General features: G+C 49.7%; 1 protein-coding gene across 2 annotated transcripts in view; it reads left to right on the forward strand.

Annotated features, from left to right (window-relative positions):
• The window catches only part of GALNT14 (polypeptide N-acetylgalactosaminyltransferase 14), a 226344-nt gene that overhangs the window by 116282 nt on the left and 87023 nt on the right, over positions 1 to 23039 (forward strand). For both annotated transcript variants that reach the window (XM_089923298.1, XM_022574143.3), the window contains exon 2: positions 18465 to 18634. In XM_089923298.1, the coding sequence (XP_089779424.1) occupies positions 18465 to 18634 (170 nt within the window). The remainder of the gene's footprint in view (positions 1 to 18464; positions 18635 to 23039) is intronic.

A 23039-nucleotide genomic window follows, 5' to 3' on the forward strand; every position in this document is an offset into this window, starting at 1 on the left:
ACGTGGACCTCTCACTGCTATGGCCTCTCCCGTTGCGGAGCACAGGCTCCGGACGCGCAGGCTCAGCGGCCATGGCTCACGGGCCCAGCCGCTCCGCGGCACGTGGAATCTTCCCGGACCGGGGCACGAACCCGTGTCCCTTGCATCGGCAGGCGGACTCTCAACCACTGCGCCACCAGGGAAGCCCGGGCTTTTCATTTTGAACCATCTCTTCATTGGCTGGATGTTATCATTTAGTAGATTCTTCAAAATGGGCTCAGAGGTGCTGTGATCCCCAAGGTCTTTGACAGTGGGAATGTCAGTCTCTCGCCTTCCACGCTTGAACAGGTTAAGATGCTCTCGGGTCATACCTGGAGTTAGCCTTTGTGGCTATTCCTTCACTGTCATCTGTGGATGAATGTTGCTCTGGGGAAGTTTGAAGTCAGCAAACATTCTTCCTTTTGTAGATGAGAAGATGTCTTGTTTGTTCTGCCTGGATGCTTGATGATTTCTGTCTCAGTCGTCCAAGTTCGATACCTAAATCAGGAACCATCTCTGGGTCAATTGTTCTGTATCAATTTTTTGTGGAACGTGGCATGCTCTTTTGCTGTACAGATTCCATTTTTTATTCATTTCAGGGGCTTTTTTTTTTAAAGGATGAATACCTTTTTTTTTTTTTTGCGGTATGCGGGCTTCCCACTGCTGCAGCCTCTCCCGTTGCGGAGCACAGGCTCCGGACGCGCAGGCTCAGCGGCCATGGCTCACGGGCCCAGCCGCTACCGCGGCATGTGGGATCCTCCCAGACCGAGGCACGAACCCGCGTTCCCTGCATCGGCAGGCGGACGCTCAACCACTGTGCCTCCAGGGAAGCCCGATGAATACCTTTTTGTGCGTTCCACCTGTGTCTCACCTTCAGGTTCGCTGGTTTTCTGATGTCGGGTCACCTTTGCTGTTTCTGCATGGTTTTTTCTCTCCCCTAGTTGCTTCAATAAATTGAGCTTTTCTCCTTTTCAGTCACAGTGACTCACCCAAGGACCCACTGCTACGGGGTGGCAGACGGGGATGGAACCCTTTAGTTTGTCAGAAATTAGATTTTCTGCTTCATCTGCTACTTGGAATTTCTACATTTATTTACTGGTTCTGCAAAAGCATTTAGTGGTTCTCGATTTTATAATCCTTCATTTTGTTTCTTTGTTTTATCATCTGATCTTCTAGCTCTTGTTTTATTAAATTCACATTCTTAAGTTGTTCTATGGTACAAAGCGTGTTTGGGTAATTTCTTTCTGTTCCTTAGGTTATATTTTCTTTCAGACTGGGGTTTTTGGTTTATGTGTATGTGCAGTGAGATTTTTCATTTTTTTCATGCTATGCTCCATTGCTTTGTTCGTTTTTGTTCATCTCCTCCCACCACCCCACCCCGTATTCCCCAATGACATTTGCATCATTGCCATGCAGTGTGTTTTCAATTTGCCTTTCCTACTGACCCTGACTTAGGGTGAGTCAGTTCTTGACCCCATTCCCAGCATGTCTTGTTCATTTTCTCCACCAGGAGTAGTTTGAGGGCTGGGGGCTCTGTGTTCCGTCCACTTTCCTGCAGCCTGAGAGCCTTGGCTGGTGTGAGAATGGAAGTGGAGAGCTGGCCCAAGGCTGAGAGTAGTCTTCACTAGGACACCCAGCCTCTCTCCCAGATGCTAGGAGTCAGAGAGAAAATCCTTGCTCCTACCTCTATGCAGTTTGGGAGAAGAAGGCCCAATACATAGGTAATTATAATAAGTGCCATGATGTAAGAGCAGGGGCCACTTGCAGATGGCAGGGACCAGATTTTCTCAACTTACTTTCAGTACTAGTGGTGGCAGTTTAAGGTAAGGATACCAGTTTTGTGGGGACTGGAATTAAGGACTTGCAGGCCATGGTAAGGACCTTGGCCTTTATTCTGTCGATAGGATCCAACTATATATTTCGGAAAAGTCACTCCAGCAGCAGCATGAAAATTAAATACGGATCTGAAGACTTAACATCCCAAAAGCATATCTGTTGGTCAGCTCTGCGAAGAGGCCAAGAAAATACCTTTTGTACTTGGAGCTGGGGCAGCACGGAGTAGAGAGGCTCCTGAGACAGGCTGACATCCCTCCACCCGTCTTTATCCGTTCCCCACTTCAGACACCCTCAGCTTTGGGGCAGCAGCTGAAGACATCCCGCTTTTCTTCCCAGGGCTCTTCCCTCGTGGACCTCTGGAGGTGTTTTCTAGAGCTGTCCAGATGACAGCCAGGCCCAGGGGCTGCACATCGGGAAATAGATTTCGAGGTCTGCCTGTGTGAGCTCATCTTTTCAGGGAGGCGCCCATACCGCTACAGCGGACTTGAAAGCCGGGTGCCTCCTAGGGTTCCATGGTGGCACTGGGTCCTTGATACTGTAAGCAGAAATTTGTATCTGTGTCTACACAGACATTTCTGTGGGGAGAAGGGCTTCCATCATGTTGAAAAGGGGGCCATCTGTCCTCAGAATAGTTAAGAATGCCTGCTCTAAGTCTTACATTTGTCAAGTGGGGAAACTAACCAGAGACCCAGTGAGCAGAAGTGATTTACCCAAGGATACAAGGTAGTGGCAGAGGCAGATCTAAAAACCTGATCTCCTGGCTCCTTCCGGGAATCCTCGCTGCCTCTCTGGTGGGATCACTTCCTGCCCCATGGACACACGATGCTGTCTTCACTTTACCAACAAATGAAGTTGTAGCTACCGTTGACTGAGTGCTTAGTGTGTGCACGGCACAGTGCTCAGTGCTTCATTTAGTCTGTGTGTTCACAAAGCAGAATCATGATCTTACAGAATAGGCAGCTGAAGCTCACTCAGAGAGGTTAATCACTTACCCAAGATACACAGTAACTGGAGGACAGAGATGGTACACTCAGCTATTTGGGGGCATCCATTCTACCCACCCCCACCTCCCATCTGTTTGTACTCCTGTCTCAGTGTGGCCCAGGCCAGGACTTCCCCCTCCCTGCAGCGCTCTCTGACGGGCCCAGCCCTGGCTGTTTCTTCCTTTCTCTGGATAGGCAGGACCACTGTAAGTTCTTCGTCGGCAGATGGTCTGGGTTCAACTCTCAGTCCTGCTACTTCCCTGATGGCTTCCCTTGAGCATATGTACTTCTCCTCTGTAGCTCTGCTTGTATATGACGTGGGAATAATAATACCCAGATCTTGGGGATTCTAAGAGGATTAAATGAGATAATTAACATCCATTGATTCGTTTATTCAACAATTATTGGAGAATCTACCATGAGCCATGCAATACGCCAACAGTGGTGAGCAAAACAGACCAGCTCCTGCTCTCAAGAAGGGTGTGGCCAAGTTGCAGAGGCACACATGAAATATATACTTAGACCAATGTACCTGATACAGGCTGTGATTTCCCAGTTCTGTAAAAGAGACGTGTAAGTTCCTAGGAGAGTATAGGAGGGACTTTATGCAGCCTCAAGATGCATGGAGGCCCTCTTTAAAGATGTAACACTTAGTTTGAGAGCCAATGGATGAAGAGGAGTGATCAGGTGAAGAATATTCCAGGTAGAAAGCACGGCAGACATGGAGGCCTGAGATGGTATATTCATTTGCAAGAACTGCCATAACAAAATACCACAGACTGGGTGGCTTAAACTACAGAAGTTTATTTTCTTAAAGTTCTGGAGGCCTAAAGTCTGAGGTCAACGTGTTGACAGTGCTGGTTTTTCCTGAGGCCTCGCTCCTTGGCTTGCAGATGGCCGCCTTCTCATCATGGTCTTTTCTTGGTAGGAGGGCGCACCTGGTGTCTCTACCTCTTTTTATAAGGACACCAGTCATATGGGATTAGGGCTTCACTCTGATGACCTCTTTTTAACCTAATCACCTCTTTGAAAGCCCTGTCTCCAAAGGCGGTCACATGGATCAGGGCACACCCCAATAACCTCATTTAACCATAACTACCTCGCTAAAGGCCCCATTTGCAAACACAGTTACACTCTTGAAGTATTGGAGACTTCAACAGATGAATTTTGGGAGACCAGAATTCAGATGGGAAAGAGCGTGACTTGTTCTACAAGCTGAAGACAGGCCAGTGTGACTGGAGCGTAGTAAACAAAGAGGGGAAGGGAGAGGGGAGTGAGGCTGCAGAATTTGTGGAGCCACATCAGGCAGGGCTCGGAGGGCCATGGTACAGAGTGCGGATGGTATTCTGAGTGCAGCGGGGAGCCACTGGAGGGGTTTTGAGTCCGAATGGGAGAGAGAGGATCAGGTGTCAATTTAAGAAGGTAACTCCTGAAAATGGATTGTTGGGGCCCAAAGTAGAAATACGGAGTTGGGGCCTATTGCAGTCAGTATTTCAGAAAGGAGTCAGTGGTGGTGGGCGTGGTTGTAGAGATGGGGATGGTCGGGGGGAAGGATGGAGACACGTGGTGGAGGTTGCATCCATAGGACATGGTGGTGGGTGGGGTACAAGCGATCAGAGTGGAGATGAGGGTGAGAGAGAAGGAATGTGAAGGATGACTCAGATTCCCGGTTGAGCAGCTGCACGGGTGCTGGTGCTGTTTCCTCACAGGGGACAGACTGGAGGAGGTGCCGGTTGTGATGGGAGGATCACGAGTTCCACATGGGACCTACTCAGCGTGAGATGCTTGTGAGACACCCGGGTGGGCATGGCAAGTAGGCATCTGTTTAATCTAGACGTGAGCTCAGAAGAGATCTGGGCTGGAAAGATATTGTGGGAAATATCCACCTGTAGAAGGCTTTGAAGACACAGGAATGGAAGCAGTCACCTGTGATGAGCATATAATGGCGGGGGGCGGGATTAAATCCACAGGCAATTCCAAGATTTAGAAGCCAGGGAGGAGGAGAGGCCAGCAAAAGAGGTGGGGAAGAGGGCAGAGGATGAGGAAAAGCCCAAGAAAGAGGGCTCCTGGGAGCTAAGAGACAAGAGCACCTGAAGGGGGGTGTCCCCGGTGGGATAGATGCTGCTGAGGGACCAAGGAAGAGGCACGTGCCGAATCCTCGCTCAACGTTGGGCAGCCAGCGGGCACCCGATCGACATAGGATCCTTTTCCTCGCCACTCTCTCCGTCTTAATTTGTTCCTGTATTTCTGAATATCTATTGCCTTTTCCCTCAGATGACAGTAGGAACCCAAGAAATAATGAATAAATGAATGAAGATGTGAATGACAAGGGCAGCTGTGACAGGTGGTCTCCGGGGTGAGGTGCAACTCCCCTCATCTCCTCTCCTGCAGCCCTGGGCATTGATTTTGTCCCAAGGCTAGGCTGGGTGCAAGATTCCTGGACCCTGATGGCTCCTGTCTAGCAGAGGGCCCTCTGGGGAGCCACTTCGCATGCTCATCAGGCATCCTGGCCCGAGCAGGACCGAGACAGTCCCCTTGGCTGCTGGGGCCGGGAGCCGCCTCCCTCAGCAGGTCGCTGGAGTCCCTGTCACCTTCCCCCCACCCGCCCAGCGGTGTCGACTACACTGTAATCACACAAGTATGATGCCATTAAAATGTCACATTTGGAGAATTCCATGTAAACAAAGCATTAACAACCGCTTGAAAATAGTAGTCTTTACCACTAATGACCTCCTTTGTCTATGCACCCACCGTACCCTCCTGCCACCCCCAGGGCTGCCGCTTTCCCCAGCCTCGCTTTCAGAGGCAGACCAGAAGGTACAGTTGTGTCTGCTGCCTGGAAAGCCTTAATGTTTAATGTGCTGGGACAGGCTCTTTGATGCGTGTGTCCGAAGTTGGCCAGGCCAGGGGGAGCCCGGCACTGAGCCACTTACCAAATGAGACAAGAGGATGCCACACTGGCCTACCACCCCGCTGCCCTCCGCACTGCCCCTGGCAGATCTAAGATCCTGATGGTGGAAGAACCCGTGGAGAGAATCTGGTCCTTGGGAAACTGAAGAAAGAGGATGGTGTTGAAAAACTTGAGAGTCGGATTCATGCCATTGGCTTTGACTCCCTCCTCTCGGGAAGAGATTGAACCTGACACTTAGTGTAAGGCCTTGCAGGAGGAAAGGGTCCTGCCCAGCGGCTGTGGACCAGAGTGAGTCCAAGCTAAGAAGGTAGGTGGGTGGAGAGGCACGGGGTGAGAGGGCTTTGATTGTTTTTACCTCATTCCCTGGACAGTGCTCTGGAAAAGTGGAGATACGGAATTTTCTTTTGTCACCAGAGTCTAATTTTAGTGCACTAAGGAAATGGATTACTTAAAGGAATCTTGTAGTGAGTGCTCTTAGGCAGTAGGACATAAACCAAAACAGCTCTGGCCAAGTGATTAATCTCTTCCCGATGTATCTCAATTGCAAATCCGGATCCCCAGAGAGTCCCGTCTGTGGTTCAAGTCAGAGTAAGCTTTATTCTGAAGAAGCGAAAGAGAAGACCACTGTGGGTTAAAAGATGTTGAATTAGAGGATTGGCGATGTTTTATTTTTGTTTTTATTGAAGTGTAGTTGATTTACAGTGTTGTGTTAGTTACTGCTGTACAGGGAAGTGATTCAGTTATACATATATGTATACATACATTCAGATATATATATATTTTTTCCATTGTGGTTTATCATGGGATATTGAATCTCTGTGTTATACAGTAGGACCTTGTTGTTTATCCATTTCATATATAATAGCTTACATCCGCTAACCCCAGCCTCCCACTCCATCCCTCCTCAACCCCATCCCCCTGGGCAACCACCAGTCTGTTCTCTCTGTCCATGAGTCTGTTTCTGTTTCGTAGATAGGTTCATTTGTGTCAAAACTCTAACTCAGAGAGATACAGGCACCCCCTGTGTTCATAGCAGCACTATTCACAGTCGTCGAGACATGGAAACAACCTAAGTGTCCATTGACAGAGGAATGGGTAGAGAAGATGTGGTGCATATAGACAATGGAATACCACTCAGCCATAAAAAAGATCAAAAGAATGCCATTTGCAGCCACATGGATGCAACTGGAGATTATCATGCTAAGTGAAGTAAGTCAGAAAGAGAAAGGCAAATACCATATGACAGCACTTATATGTGGAGTCTAAAATATGACACAGATGAGGGTAGAAGGTGTTTTAAATGCCGCTCCAGCACTTGACATCCCTCACACAGTTCAGGATTAACCTGCAGAAGGGATCATGCCACAGGTGCTTTAACGAATGGACAAGAATGGTTGGTGACGAGCATGTCATTTGGGGAGCAATTATTGGTGCTTCCTAAGGTGAGAGAGATGCCCCTGTGGGTCTTGTTTGCAAAAGCAAGTGCTTTATAAATCCCTTCTTTATAGTTCATGCAAGATGCCATAGGCGAGATTCCTGCCAGGCTGTAAAGATGGTCAGTATTTAGGACAGGCTCGTAAAGATTTCTCCCAGTATTTCAACCCACAGCCATTATCACTTGCTATGTTGCCCGCAGCACTAAATTTGCCCTTTGCAGAGGTGGGCATCCTGCCCCCACCCAGATTCAGCAGCCGTGATGTCTGCTGGGTCTGCTTTTGACATAATAGAGCCCCTTTCACTGAAAGCCAGCCAGCAGCCCCCATGGAGTCCTGGGAGATAAAGCCCTTTCAGAGTTATTCACTCCAACCCCACACCTGCATATTCAGCAGCTGACCTAGTTTTGAGGGAGCTGGAGGGTATCTGGATGTCACCTTATTTACAGAGCGGATAGAAAATGCGCTAAGCTCTGGGCCCTGCCTACACACAGTATCTGGGGAGATCTAGCCGGCACCTCGGAGGCAGGCGGAGAAGAGAGGAACAAATTCTCCTCCGCCAAGAGCTAGAGGCTTCTTGCTAATGTCACGTTTGGGGAATGAATGATAGGGCTTAGGGGACATGACTCTGAAACTCCTTCTAGCCAGAAAATCCGGTTTAGCACCTTTTGACCTATAGATTAGGGGAGGTGTTTCCAGGATAGCCTCGGCGGAAAGTGTATGACGGGGCTTCTGGCGGGCACCTCCTCCCCCCTGCTTCCTCCATCCTTCTCTAGGCAGGAGCTGGGTTTGGAAGCCTCTTTCCACGAATGACCCTCTGCCATTGTAGGTCCCGGTAAAGGATATGACGGAGCCCACCTGCCTGGGTTTAATCCCAGCATCTGCACTTACTAGGAGTGTGACCTTGGCTGAGTCTCTTTAGTTCCTCAAGCCTCAGTTTCACCTTCAGTAAAATAGGGTTCATAATAGCACCTACTTCAGGTTTGTTCCGAGTATTCAATGAGTGACATCTTTAGGACAGAGCCTGGCACGCAGTAAATGCTACAAAACAATTAGTTGTGATTGCTGTTCTGAATGACTATGTCCAGTGTGCGAATTGATAACCTTTTCAAGTTGGTCCTCTTCCCTGGCTTCTCACAGCCATCTCCATCTTGATTACTCCACGGTCACCTTTGCCCAAGAAGAACCTAGAGGGAGATTTGGGGAAGCTGCAAACCTTGCCGAACATATTCCTTGTGAGGATAGCTGTAGGACTGGCCATTCCGGCCCTTGGAAGCCAAGTCCCAGGACGCCTGGAGAAGACCCTCTGGGGCTAATGTGTCAGAGGAGGAAAGGGGCCAGCAGTCCAGCAGGGAGCAGGCTCCTTGGCCTGATGGGAGCCTTAGGGTCTCAAGCAGGTTCAGGTTTCTGACCCCACTCCTGAGATCCCCAGGTCTCCCCCCAGAATCACCCAGCACAGCTTCTGTGCCTGCCCCAGACCCCACCTTCACACACATAAAAAAGGGAGTTAGCACAGAGGCCACACAGAGCTCAGTTTCCAACCTTCCAAGCTGGCAGTGACCTTATGTATTACTTTTTTAAAAAGTAGTTTTCTGGCTGTGTCATTTGCATGGCACTGTGCTCAAACCCATATCTGAGGTGGGGCTTTTGGGTGGATGAGCCCTCCAGAGCCCCAGGCGACCTCAGCATTGATAATGACCTGTCTCTTGCATCACAGCCGGACAGTAAGGAGGTGCACCCAGTCACCTGAGGATGCAGTCACACGTCACATTTCTGCCACAGGGAAGGAAGAAGCTAAACGTAGCTTAGCCGACTGTAAATCGTAAAATTGTAAACTTTTCCCCCCATTAGCATTCAGTCCCCAAAAGGAATAATAGTAACCACAGCAATGTTGACAATAATAATGTGTTACATTTGCATTATGTTTTGCAGAGCAATTTTCGTGTCTTATCTCATTTCTGAGACTTAATCCAGGACGGTAAAACTGTGTGGGGTAAAGATTCATATTGCCCTTGGGGTGGAGGAAGAAACCGACCACAGGAGGTTGAAAGGGCACGCTGAGCAGAGCCAGCCTCGGGACCGGCTTTCCTGACTCCTGTTTTCTTTTAGCATCTATGGGACCGTCGACAGGAATTACAGGATCTTCTCTGATGATGTGCATCCCCTTCTCTGCCCATCTCCACCTTCCCACACATCAGCACTCTTGCTGCTGCATGTCTGTCAGGGTGAAACTGAGTTGAAATGTACAAGGGGCCCCTTGAAAGAGAAGAGAAGTCACAAAAGCTTGATGCCTATAGCATGAGCACTTTTCCCTTCATTCTTCCCTCCTTTCCTTTACCCTCTTCCTTTTACCCCATTACTGTCTCTGGGTCACAGTTTGGAAGCCTGCAGACTCACCCCATGGGTGTATTTTGTTTCACCCAAAGGGGAGGTTTAAGGCGGTGTCACTAGGCAGGTACTGTTTGGCACCTGTAAGGTCTTCGCTCACATTTCTGTTCTTGGTGACCCTGAAGGCATGTTCATTTGTGACCCCTGCTGCACACCTTGGTTCAGTCGGGCCCCTTGAAAATTGCTTGCCTCCGTAGCTATTCCTTGAGGCTAACGAGATTACTGATGATGCCGTAAGATACTTCCTGGCCCTGTACAGGTGAAGAAGGAGACCTCTTCTGTCACTGGGAAATTCAAGTCTCGTTTTTAGTGTTTTGTTTTTTTCCTGCTTCTAGTGAGTGAGACTCTTACCAGCCGCTCTGGCCACACTGTTGGGCCATCCCAGGAGGAATGCCCTCCTCTTCCCTTGCAACCCTACCCTGAGAGATGGCTGCAGTGTCACCCTGGCAGACCTCAGCCTTTGGAGGTGACCCTGTGCCCAAGACAACTCAGATGTCCACACCAGAAACAATGAGTTTCAGTTCTGTTTAGCTGGAGGCCTCCCTTTCTGAGCTCACTTCCAGTCCCCTCTCCCTAGGTCCAGGCCCTCTCCTTGGGCCCTCCCGAGCACAGGTTCCGTCTCTTCATGCCTGGTGTCCTCCAGCGCCAGCCTCCTGGTTACAGGCACAACCACCCTCCTTGTGCCACCATGCAGTCCACCAAATCCTCTTCCTCCTGGGCCCCGTTCGGTTACTTGGCTCCCAACCCCACTTGATCTCTTGCTCTCTGGGTTCCAGAGCTGAAAGGGACAGAGGCTTCTCACGTTCCCATGGTCTGTTTACTGCTCCATCTTTGAATACAAAGAAGATGCAGAAATCGATGATGCGGGTGGGGCCAGCTCTCTCTTAATCCTCATGCCCACCAGCAACTGGGAGGTGTTCTTCAAGCAAACAAGTGATGTGAGATGCCCATCTCCGTAAAGGAGGCCTGGCTTTGGTCTTTGGTGGTGGAATGTATAGGGCGTTGGGTGGGAAGGGAGCAGACGTGTAGCATTAGGGCTCACTCACCCTGGCACGTGCAGGGGGACCAGACCTTCTTGCCCAGTCACGCTGATTTATACTTTCCTGGCGTCTCCCTCTCATGCTAATTAGCAAGCAAATTAATCTCCATATAAGGCCCAAATTGCATGAGACTCTTTTTCTTCCCCTATTCCAGAAACAAGAGCTGGGCTTCTGTCCATTCTGTTAATCACATTATATTTCACAGTTGGAGTTTTCAGGCAATTATAATAATTGTCAGAACTTTTCTTCTTCCAGAAAGCTCGAAGCATCCCCCAAAGCTGTATTTGCATGTGATGTGCAATTGGAAAATAGGTGGTCAGTGTGTGTATCGGGCAATGACGGGGAGGAGAGAGCTAGGTGGTGGTGTCTCTTGTCCGAGACCAAATGAGACTAAATCCAGCAATAGAGTCATTGTGGTATCCAGACTGTCAAGACCCCCCAGTGGCTCAGAGAAGCCACAGCAGACCCAATATCTAGGCACCTGGCTCTTGAGGGAGCGGGGGTGAGAAGAAACGTGGGGAAGAAAGACAGAAGGAGGTGGAATAGAAAAGTAAACTTATCCTTGATGAATTATCTGCTACCTCATTTGGCCTGAGAAATAGCCCTTTCCTCCTCTATTATATGCCCATTCCATCTATCAAATTCTTTAAAAGTGACTTTCATATAATTAATACTAGCCATTAAACTACAACATTGAAGGAGCAATTGCCTAATTCTGAGGAAAATTTAAATTTATTACCAGCACCCGAGATAAAATGAATCCTAAAGAGAAGAAGAGAAAACCGTGCAGAAGATAAATAGAAAGCCAAGTGGGATATTGACTTGATCCTTCTCCAGTGCAGGGTAATTTGGCTTCTAAAGTGAGTTAGATCATAATAAATTAAATTTAGATTTCTGCACATCAGTTAAATAACTCCCCAGACAGAATTCCAGTGAGAGGAAGAGGTGATAATACATGGTGGAAATATTAAAATGGAGATCTTATCTAATAATCCATAATTGATGTGCTGTCCCTGGATGAGGGAGAAGGATTTTGCAGCTCTTTCCTTTGTCATGAGCCCAGATGGGTGAGTGAAGGGCTGGCTTGCCCCTCCTTCTTTGTTTGAGTTGGTCCTGCAGACTGTGGGGAGTCTGTTACCGGCAGTCACTCCTCTCCCAGACCATTCCTACCAGGTAGGACTTACATAGCTGGACTGGTGTGATGAGGGATTCTGCTGTCCTCTCTTGACTGGCCCTTGGAAAAACAAGGTCACTTCCCAGATGGATGCACATTAGAATAGTACAGAGGTGGGCAGATCCTCCTGCATTTCTGTGACTGCCTAGCAGGGTGAACAAAGTGGCCCCGTGGATGAGTGACACATCTGGTGATGGGGAAAGAACACTGGTTTTGAGGTCAGAAGTCCTGGGTTAGAGTCTCAGTCATCTCCAGCAAGCTCTTATGCTTTCTTAAGCCTCAGTTTTCCAATCTGCAAAATGGGAACAACCTAACTGGCCTGCCACCTGCATGGGGTTAATACAAATGAGATATTCCAGTGAAAATGCTTTGAAGACTGTAAACATTTCTGTTTGTCTTTCAATCATTATTATACTTTTTTGTTTCTAAAAATTCTGTTTGGTTCTTTTACAAAGAACTTCTGTTCTTTCCTAATTTTTTTATTCCACATTTCAACCTACACATGCTTTATATTGTATCTGTAATTTCTGTGTCTGGATTACTTGGAGGATCAGAATACATTGTTTATAGTTTCCACTCACTCTCCCTTATAGTGGACTTGTTCCCTCTGTGTCTGGTCATTTTTTATTGTGATTCCATCTTTTGGTGAGCTACGTGGGAATCCTGGGAGCCTACCTTGGAGATGCTTTCCTCCAGATAGTATTTATATTTGTCTCTGCTGGGAGCCAGGTTACAGCTGATCTGGGACCATTTAGTCCCACTCCTCGACCTTAATTATGGAAGACTCAGGTTCAGTTACTCCACCTTTTAGGAGCCTGGCTTTACTTTCTCAATGACCTTTACCCTCGGGGCAGCCTCACATCTTTACTTACCATTCAACTATCCCAGCTCTGGCTTTAGCACCCTGTATTTTCCCTGGCCTCACCTCTCCTCTTGTGGTGAAGATTTTCGTTCTAGAAAGCCCAGTAATGCATTAAAAACCACATTTGTGGCACTTCCCTGGTGGTCCAGTGGTTAAGACTCTGTGCTTCCAATGCAGGGGGCACAGGTTTGAACCCTGGTCCGGGAATTAAGATCCCGCATGCCGTGGGGCGTGGCCCAAAAATAGAAATAATAAAATAAAACAAAACAAAACAAAATATACCTTCAAAAAAAACCCACCACATTTGTTGTTATTTATGCAGAATCTAGCTGTAGTTCAGCGTGAAGGTCCTGGCGAGTATCTGGTCTGCCATGGTGCTACAAGCAGACGGCTCCAGCGGGTAGAAGGCAGGGGCACTCGGGGTGGTGCTGGGAAGCCACAGGCTGCGGTCCTGGAAGCAGCCTGGATGCGTGGAGATGTGAACGCCAGGCTGCACAGCTAGCATAGAAACTGGGTCTACAGGCCTTGAGGCACACTTCTCAGTTGTGTGAACTTGGGCAAATAATTAATCCTGCCCGTGCCTCAGTTTCCTCACTTGGAGATTGGGGATACAATTTTCTGTTGTATATTGGGATTGTAAGGGTTAGACATCATTTGGGTTACCCCTCCCTCACTACTACCCTCTGAGGTTCTGACAGGGGAGCTGGGATGGGTAGTTTTGTGTGCCCAGTAGGTGGTGGACCTTATCAAAGTCACAACAAAGCAGCTTCCGTCTAGGAAGCCTGCATATAAAAGTTAGATTGTATTATGAGCAATGTCTCCCTTCTCATTCTGCACATACGGAAGGGTTTCCAGGGTGTTTGAATTCCTTGATGAACCCCACCCAACTTCACTTACTCCTGTTCTCTTGATCCTTTGGTAGATCTTTTGCACTTCTCTGTGTCATTTTTTCTGAGTTGCAAGTCTTATATAATGGGGGGTTGGAAGACCCAAGGAACACATAGTTGCCATTAAATATCTAAAGGGTATGAAAAAGAAAGGTCAGATTTGCATTAAATATCCCTGGGGATAAAACCAGGCCCCAAAGGGAGATTCTACCAGGAGACAAATTCTGGTTCAAAATTAGAAGAAAACTTCTAGAAGTTACAGTCCTTCGAAGCTTGGAGTGGGCTTCTTGGGACCGTTCTGTCCCTGACTTGTGGGATGTCCACCGGTGGAATGTTACACTAGAGTTTAAAACATTGGGTGGATAGATGAATTATATCGTCTTTAAAGTATCAATTATATCATTTTTTTCAATTATGACCTTCTGTGTGTGTTAGTCTCTCACATTCCCATCTTCCTGCAGGAATCTGCCTGCAGAGTTCCCCCTTTCTTGCCCTAGGCTGGCAGGATGAAGCCCACTGCTGAGAGGAGAATGACTGCCCACAATGGGGAGTGAAGGGCGGGCGGGAGGACGGTGAGAGGGGGTACAGACATCCTTGCGTGGAGGAAGATCTCTAAGCAAAGAAAGAACTGGACCTCAAAAAATGGTGGGAAACACATAGATAATCTTCGAAGGTAACCCAAGAAAATGGCAGTGAGGATGTACTACGGTTGAGTCACCTAATGGTTGCGCGCATGGGAGCTGGAGCTAGGCTGCCTGGGCTCAAATCCTGGCTCTGACACTACCTGTGTGACATTGGGCAAGTTACTCAATCTCTCTGTGCCTCCGTTTCCCCAGTTATAAGATGGGAATGGTACTACTGATATCTATTATAGTGAGGATTAAATGTAAATATTTAGGACACATGATAAGAGCCCCCCAAGGTGTTAGCTGTTTATTGTAGGGTGAGTCTGAGACATTCTCTTAAGGATCAGGTGCAATTCAGAGTAAGATGGAAGCCTTAGCAAGGGCTAGAGATTTTCTCATTTGAAAGTAAAAAAGAAGAGACTTAGATCAATAAGAGAAAACTAGTAATACCAAGCTGGGGAAAGAAGGGAGGGAGACAAAAGCATTAGTGGAAAATAGAGGCATCTTCAAAACCTAACAGAAGGGAAGGCTACACCCATGTTTCTTGAGCCAAATAATCAGCTTGAAACCAGAGTGAGAGAAAACAGGCCAGGGGAGGATGGAGGAAAGGGGATTCGTGATTTCTCGTGGAAGTGTGGTGAGAGGAAAGAAGTGAAGCAACTTAACAGAGGTGCTTTCGAGCTTTCATTTTTGGTGCCAGATTATTTAAGCACTGGTCTTGGCCAGGGGGTTGGCTGACTTAATCAGATAGTTTCTACTTAAAAGATGGTCTTCGTTTTTGTTTCTGGCATCATACTCCTCTTTTGAAACACACACACTCGAGATTGAATAAATTCCGGTCAGAAAGTCAAGTGGTGGCAGCTTGGGGGGGCCACGTGGCAGTGGGCGCAGTTCTGGGGTGGGCCCTTGGGGGGGCTCCTTGGCGTGTGTTCTTGTTTTGGAAAAACATTTCACTTCCTGTGCTAGGAAGGCTTGTGAAGGTGAAAGTGCCTGTTCAGAAACTCTCTCGATGTTCACATGAGCCAGGAAGCGAGGAATCCAATGCATGGGTACAACGTACATGCCCTGGGCCCTTAGAGGCCAGATGTGGGGACTTGCGAATTGAAGAGCTTGGAAACCAGCTCCAAATCAGGACTGGAAGTATCTGGCAAAGTCGCTGCCCCTTTAGAAATTCTGGGAGGACCGCGGTCAGCTCTCTTCTGGGGGCAAGCAGGGCAGGAGTGTCTGGCCCCTCCTGCGGGCATGTCCCCGACTCCACTCCTCCAGGGGGGTCTTTCTCTGCCCATTCATCTTCAGCAGAGAGGACGCTCCTTGTTCTGTCGATGATAAACAGAACAGACCATGGCGCTGGGAGGCCCTAGGGAGATTCAGTCGGGGGTCCCTTCACTTACTAGCCGTCGTGCATGGGCAAGCCACCTTACCTCTCTAAGTCGACCCCTCCCTGTCCAAATGGGGGTTGTGTGAGGATTCTGTGACAATACCTGCAAGCTGCTTCATAAAATAGAGGTTGCTATTCAAATGGCAGTGTTGTTTTAAACTCAGTCTCACCATTGTTTAATACATCCAGATATCATTATAGAAACACCAAGCTCCCAGTACCGGGAGATCCCCCCAGTGGATCCAGTGCAGCAAAGTGGGAACCAGCTCCGCACCCGTGACCGTCTGAGGGCGCGGTCCCCTCCAAGGATGCCCTTGACGGACTGCTCAGACAGTTTCTCTTGCCGGCCTGGCTGCTGCTCTGGCTCTAGGCTTTCTGGAAGCCAGCTGAGTTCTCACGGCACCATCTCCAAGGATGCCAAGGATGCTTAGCTGCCCTTAGGGTTGGCGATTACCAGGCTGAGCAAACCACCCAAACTTGTAGCCCCTTGGCCCTGAGCCTGGTCTGGTATTAAGAGAAAGTAGGAATTGGGATGAGACTTAGAGGTTGGTCGAGTGCCCTCACTCCAGCCCCTGTGCCTCCCCACCGTGCCTGTCCCACCACCTGCTTCTCCAGCTGATGGATGGAACTGTACACCTGGGCCCCATCAGGCTTCCCTTCCCACCAGGTTAAAGTGCTAAGGTTACCTCCCAAATGTTCTCCTCGTGGAGCTTTCTTCCCTCCACTCCATCCTGCACATGCAGCCAGAGATACTTTCCCCTGACCTGCTTCATACGGGACCAGCCACATTCTGGAATTTTCTTTCACTCTTGCTCTCTTTGCAGTCCACACCCTGGCCTCCCCATTCTGACCTAGCCATTTCCTGAACAGATGCTCCTCCCCTGAGCCATTCTGCCTTTTATCTGGATTTTCACTGCACACGTACTTCCCTTCCCCATATCCCCTTAAGCAAAGCAAAATCCCTGCTCATCCTTCAAGTCCTAACTCATTTGATGCTTCTTCTGGGAAGCCGTTCCCATTTCCCTCGCTCCTCTGTTATAGGTGTCTTCATGCAGGTGTCTCTACAGGGTTGCGCCCGCTGGAGGGCAGGGGCCTTCCGTCTCCGCTCTCCCCTCCCCAGCACACAGCACTGTAGGGGCTCATAACTTATTTTGAGATTTGCAGTGAATTCAGTGGGGCATGAGCCAGCTGGAGATGGTTCAGGGCACCGTGGCCCTTCCCGCAAGAATGGGATGTCAGGGTGGCCCTGAGGTCATGTTCCAAGCACAGGTGACATCTTTCAGGCTGTGACACGACACAGCCCAGGCTGGGGGTTTCATACCACCCACACACAAATACGCCCATGTAGCAGCAGTATCACAGGACATTAATAAAATCAATTATTGGATAAAAATCACTGGTTTCCAGTGCTTCATTTTGTGCTATTAGCAGGAGAATGCTGTTTCAAAAGGAGATAACAGAGAGAGAGAGAGAGCGAAAGGGAAAGATCAATTATCAGATAAGATGCAGTGGTGCCTGAGATGAATGTGTATGTGGGCGAGCGGCCCCCCCTTACCTGCCAAATGTGGGCTGAGCGCTTGCACTGCTGTCGGCAGCACCTGCCCTGGGCGTTCCTGTTTAGATGCCCTGAGTGCAGAAGAGCATCCTGGTCAATGATGGGATGGGCGGTACCCGGGCAGCTTCAGATACTTGCACAGCGAGGAGGGTCAGTAACACATGAATGAACATCTCACCCTCGATGCCAGCCCCAGGGCTCCAGCCCTCGTGGTCCAGGTCGGATGCCTGGTCAATAGGTTCTTCCTGGCACAAGACTCTTTTGGCTTTGATGCACCTGAAAGGTCTGAGCTTTGTTGATACAGACCAGATCTCCCCTAGCGGGGTCAGCACTAGTACCCACTGGGCAGTGGCTATCAAGGGAAGCATCCAGTGTGCTGAGGCCCTGAAGCCCATACCTCCTGCTGGCTGTGTGGAGTCTCTGTTGGCTGCACAGCTGGGGTGGGCAGAGCAGAGGCGGCAGCCTGGGCTCTGGGCAGGAGCTGTCGCCTCCCTGTGTGAATCCCCTCACCTCCTCTGCACTGGAGGGTCCAGGAGACAGAGCTCTGCTTTGGGCTCTGCACCATCCAGCTGGGCGACCTCAGACAAGCCAGTAACCTTTCTGAAGGCTTGTCTTCCCTACTCTGCAGAGGGTCTTGGGGATGGTGAAACGGTATCGTGAATGCAGAAACCGCCTTATACATTCTAAAGTACTGTCTTCTCTTGTGGTGAGGGTTATTACTTGCTCCCCCATGGATGCTTCTTAAAAATTAAGCACAGATTCCTGGATTGGAGGAAGAAAGGAACACACAGGCATCCATCTGGTGGGTAGCACACCATTATAGATGGATTGCTTACTTCTCATCGCCACCTTCCTTTGGCAGAGGAAGGAATGACAGTCACTGTGTACCACCTACTATGCGCCAGCCACTGTGCCAGCACTTTTCACCGAGTGTCTCAAATTACCCTGGAGAAGTGGCCCCTGGGGTTAGTATTCTAGAATCCAAGTCCCAGCCCTGCAGCATCCTAATTGTGAGATCCGGAGTGAGCTACCTGGGCTATAGAGCCTGCTTCCTTGTCTGTGCAGTGGGAATACGAACAACATCCATCTCCTAAAACTGCTCTGAGAACTACACGAGATAATGAGAGTATAGGTCCTAGCACAGTGCCTGGTATGTGAGCACAGCACTCGTTAAATGGTAGCTGTCATTGTCATCGTCATTCTGTTGTTATTATTATTGCTCATGGTTTTATTAACGTCCTACCTCTGCCCCTATCTTTGAGCTAAACCTCGCTAGCAGCACAAGCCTGGTCTTGGTGGCTGGGCACTGACAGCCAGAGGGTGCTGAGAGGACCGGGAGCCATCCTCACAGACTTCCTGTTCATGTCACACAGATTCCAGATGCTGACTGGGATGACCTGTGGGACCAGTTTGACGAGCGGCGGTATCTGAATGCCAAGAAGTGGCGCGTCGGTGATGATCCCTATAAGCTGTACGCTTTCAACCAGCGGGAGAGCGAGCGGATTGCCAGCAGCCGGGTGGTCCCAGACACTCGCCTTTTCAGGTACTTCTACCGACCCCTCCCCACAGTCATGTCAGATCCACTGCAGGCTAGCTTTGTGCAGCGCCCAGTACCAGGAATCGGGGCAGGGAAACCGTTTGTTGCCAGGTAGACACGAGGGGGTCTGTGATGTTGCAGTTTGCCCCGTCTGTGCTTCGTGCTGCCGTGAGCCGTCGCAAAGCACCCTGTGGAGAGGGAGGAGGCCTCCACCTGCACCCTGCCGCCCTCACCAGGGGCTCACCCTAGGCATACCCGCCAGGAAGTCATGGAACACTCAACACCTTACAGCCAGAACCTTTCTCCCCTGGCAGATTCCCATGGCCTGGCCTGGCTTTCACACTGGGGGAGGGCAGGCCTCTGGGCAGTCAGGCTGGTGGTCTCTCCTGTCGCTGGGAGGTCCCCCTGGCTTCTCTTCTCACGTGCCAAAATGTCAGGCCGTCAGAGGTCCTACAGCCTGACCTTTTGGCACGTGAGAAGAGAAGCCAGAGGGGCCTCTACACTTGGCATTGGGTCTGCTGTCTGCTTCGGAGCAGCCCTTTCACACAGCCTCTGTCCTGCTATCCCCTTGGTCAGGCCCCCTTCAGATGGGTTGCAGAGATCAGGCCTGGGGCAATGTGGAAAGCTTTGTTTCCCAGCAAAAAGAGGCTTTGTGAAGGCGCTTCACCTCTCAAGCCTTCCTAGAGTCAGCCAGCCCTTTGCTTCTTGGGGAGGCCTGAGGAAGCAGGTCAGTCTCACCCAGTGCCTCCCCTCCTGACCTCCAAGCTGGGAGGCCCAGCTGTGCCAAACACCCATGAGGGCGTGTTTCCTGTCTGCTGCGGGAAATTGACTTGGCACCCAAAGTAGCAGACCGGCAAGCTTGGGGTAGAGGGGCTTGAAGGCAATGTCAAATGAGAGACTGTAGGGTTGGTGTTAGCTTCTTAGCTTTCTGTGTCTGTTTGGGCCTCTGGGTACCGAATTGTGGACACTGGGGTTTAGAAGCAGGACAGTAAAAATTCTCATGACAAACGAGGCTGGTCGATCAGGTGGTATGTAAGTTCAGTCTTCCCGACTAGGCTGCACAACTCAGAACCCTGACTTATACAGTTTATTTCCGTGGAGGGGTTTGACCAGTCCTGGTTAATCACCATCACGCCTAAGAGGAGCCGGAGTCCTGGTCTCCCCCACGAATAAAGCCAGGGGACTGAACTGGATGAGATCTATGCCTTCTCACTCTGAGAGTCTGTGAACTCAACCCTCCCCTCGAGATACCCAGGAGATGCTTTCTTAGCAGTGGGGCCTGGAAGTCCCCTTTACCCAGGACACTCCCTGCTGCTTGCCTGAAAGCTTCAAGTCAGAGTCTTGTACTATTCCTATTAAAATTCCCCAGCACTTACCCTGGTCCTTGGACATGATAGAATTTTATTTAAATGTTAGATTATTTTATTTCACGGGGCGGAGAGTATGTATAGAACAGGGAAGAGAGAGCAGGCAGAAGGCTGAGAAGCTCCACTGGGTCTCCAGCGGGTGGTGCCTCCCTTGTCTTGCGTCCAGATGCTGAGGCCCTGTAGGGACACCTCACCAGGAAAGGGGCTGGTGTATCTGGGTGACAGCTGTCAGAACTGCCTCTGAATGCTCCCACCTGCAGGGAGGAGGTGTCAGGGAATTCACTGGGCAGGCAGATTTGCGGGGATACCTGACCAGGACTAAAATCTGTGTTCACCCTGTTTTATGATCTGAGAGGCAGAAATGAAAGCATTTTACAGGGCTGGACATAGTGGTAGTTGTGGGTGAAGAACTCAGCCTGTCCCCAAGGATCTGAGTTCCCCAGGTCCAGTTCCAGGCTCCCTACCTGACCCAGTGTGTTTCTTCCGTGAAGTAAGTGTGATTTTCTGGGATTGCAGCAAGAAGGGAAGAGAAGATTTAGACAGAATGCAGACACCCTTTGGAAGACAACGAGGAAAAGTATATCAGCCACATGTCTGCCTCGGGACAGTGACCTTGCTCTGTGGGAGCTCGGATTGTGTTACTCAGAGCAGTTCAGATTTATGGATCCTAATCTGAAAGAGCAGGAAGGGGAGACGACAGAGCATTGGGAATGAGGGCAAGCACATGGGACCAGGCAGCCATGGCACATGGTCCCGCCTACTGTGCACAAAACCCTAAGCAAGCCCTGACAGAAGCCGCCCACTGATCAGCTATCTGCAGGCTGAGTTTGGTACGGGACTGACCCTGTGCCTGTATCACCCTCGTGGTGATGGGAGTTCCGGAGACTGCAAAGCCCAATGTTCTTCTCTCAAGTGGGCCCCCACTGAGTGGTGACTTTCTGTCTACAGGACCTACCATGTCCAACACTTAGCTCCCAGGGAGTCCGTGTCCTTGAGGTTGAAGTCACCAGCTAAGTCCCTTAATCCTTCTGTGATTCTGGCCTCTCTGCTGTATCCTGTCTTCATCCTCTTCCAACCCTGGGGCTTGCCTGCTTGGGCCCATTCTCAGGCCCTGCCTGTCCCAGCTCTGACCAGCTGTGGCTGCTGGTGACCTGCGTCCACCTGACCAGGGATTCTCAATGGTGACTGACATTTGGGGCTGGGTAACTGTATGTAAGGGGGGCTGTCCTGTACTTTGGATGTTTAGCAGCATCTCTGGCCTCTACCCACGAGATGCCAGTAGCACCTCCCCGAGTTGTGACAACCAAATATGTCTCCAGACGTTGCCAAATGTTCTCTGGGAGCAAAACTGCAATGAGAATACCCGCCATAAAGCCAGCCCTGCTTGTTACCTGAGTTCTCAAGAATGAAACATAAATATGCCTTCTCAGCCCCAGCAAAAGGATGAGGCCATATCTTCCCCCTAAGTCAGAGTCAAGCAGAAGGCAGTACAGCCCAGGGGTTAACGATATAGAGTCTGGGATCAGATCACCCTGTTTCCTGTCTTGCCTGTGCTGCTGACTAGCTGAGCAAACTCATCATTACCTGGCTTCTCTGGTCCACACTTTCCTCTTTTGAAAAGTAGGGATAAAAATAACAATGATACCTATCTAATGCGCTTTTCATAAGGATCAAATAATCTATATGTAAAGTACTTACATACTCCTTAGCAAGTAGTAAAAAAAAATTTTCGTTGTTGTTATTATTGCACGGTAATAATATGGGCAGGTTGGCACTGCAGGGCCAGGAATGGAAGGGAAGTGTCGGGGCGGGGGGATCTCCTGAAAACTGAAGATACTCAGGCAAGAGAGGCAACCAAATGCCGAGTGTCAGGAAGGAGCATTAGGGAGATCACTTAAGTTGTCAGGAGGGGTGGGGGTCAGGGAGGAACAGAGGAGGGCCTCAAGGGTAAGTTCAAAGCTGGAGAAATGGGCGTGGAGTGTTGGTCACGAGTGGGTGTCCCAGCAGTTCTCAATCCAGGCATCTCATAAGAACCACTTGGGGAACTTAAGAAAGGCTGATACCCAGCCTCCAACCAGCTGAAGTGTCTCTTTTCTGAGTTCCCCAAGTGATTCTAGGGAGCAGCCAGGGTTGAGAAACGCCGTTCCAGGTATGTGTTTCTCAAACTTAAATCACCTGAGGTTCTCATCAAACTGATCCAGCAGGTCTGGGGTGGGGCCTGAGAGTCTGCATTCCTATCATGCCCCCAGGTTCTGCCGATGGACGGTCCATTGATCACACTTCGAATAGCAAAGGCTTAGAACGATGGTTCTCAAAGTATGGTTTCCCAGACCAGGAGACGAACAACACCGGCATCACCTGGAGACTTGTTAGAACTGCAGTTTCTAAGCTTCCCCCCAGAACTGCTGAGTGAGGCACTCTGGGGTGGAGCCTGGCAATCTGTGTCTCAACAAGCACCACCAGTGATTTTGATGACTGCTCAAATTTGCAAACCACAGAGCATCAGCTGGCACTGCGGCTTCCTTTTGTGGGTCAGATGAAGTCCATGGGTGGGTTGGTCCAGCTGAAAGGCCCAGGGTTTGAGTAGAAAGTAGGCCCTGGTATAAAGATGGCTTCCTGCCTACAGGCTGCAGCCCTGTCCCTCTGTCCAGGTGATGGGGCTCTGTCTCAGGCCCTGTAGAGACCTCTGGCTTCTCTGCCCCTTCCTCTTCTCAGTTTCTTCAACCACAGGGTGTATATGCTGCCATCCTCTTGGCAATTGGCATCACCTTTACCAAGAAGCTCCTACTGTGGCCATTGGCCCACCCCGGACTCCTGGTTCCTTTGTGGGACCCGACCCCATGGACACAGCTTCCCTCTCCCTGTCCATGTTCCCATGATGCCTTGCAGCTAAGGTTCTACTAGTTATGACACCAGTTGCCCTCTAGCGGGGAGAAATCTTTGATGTGTGATAGGAATTCAATAAATGTTTGTTGAGCAAATGAAAGGGAGAGTAAGCCTGGAAAGACAACTGATAACTCTTTTCCTATCTGCCTGATGGGTAA

This window comes from Delphinapterus leucas, chromosome 13 (assembly GCF_059928025.1).
Source record: "Delphinapterus leucas isolate spDelLeu-1000000601 "Yukka" chromosome 13, BTC_Dleu_Yukka2, whole genome shotgun sequence".
In the NCBI taxonomy this organism is placed as follows: domain Eukaryota; kingdom Metazoa; phylum Chordata; class Mammalia; order Artiodactyla; family Monodontidae; genus Delphinapterus; species Delphinapterus leucas.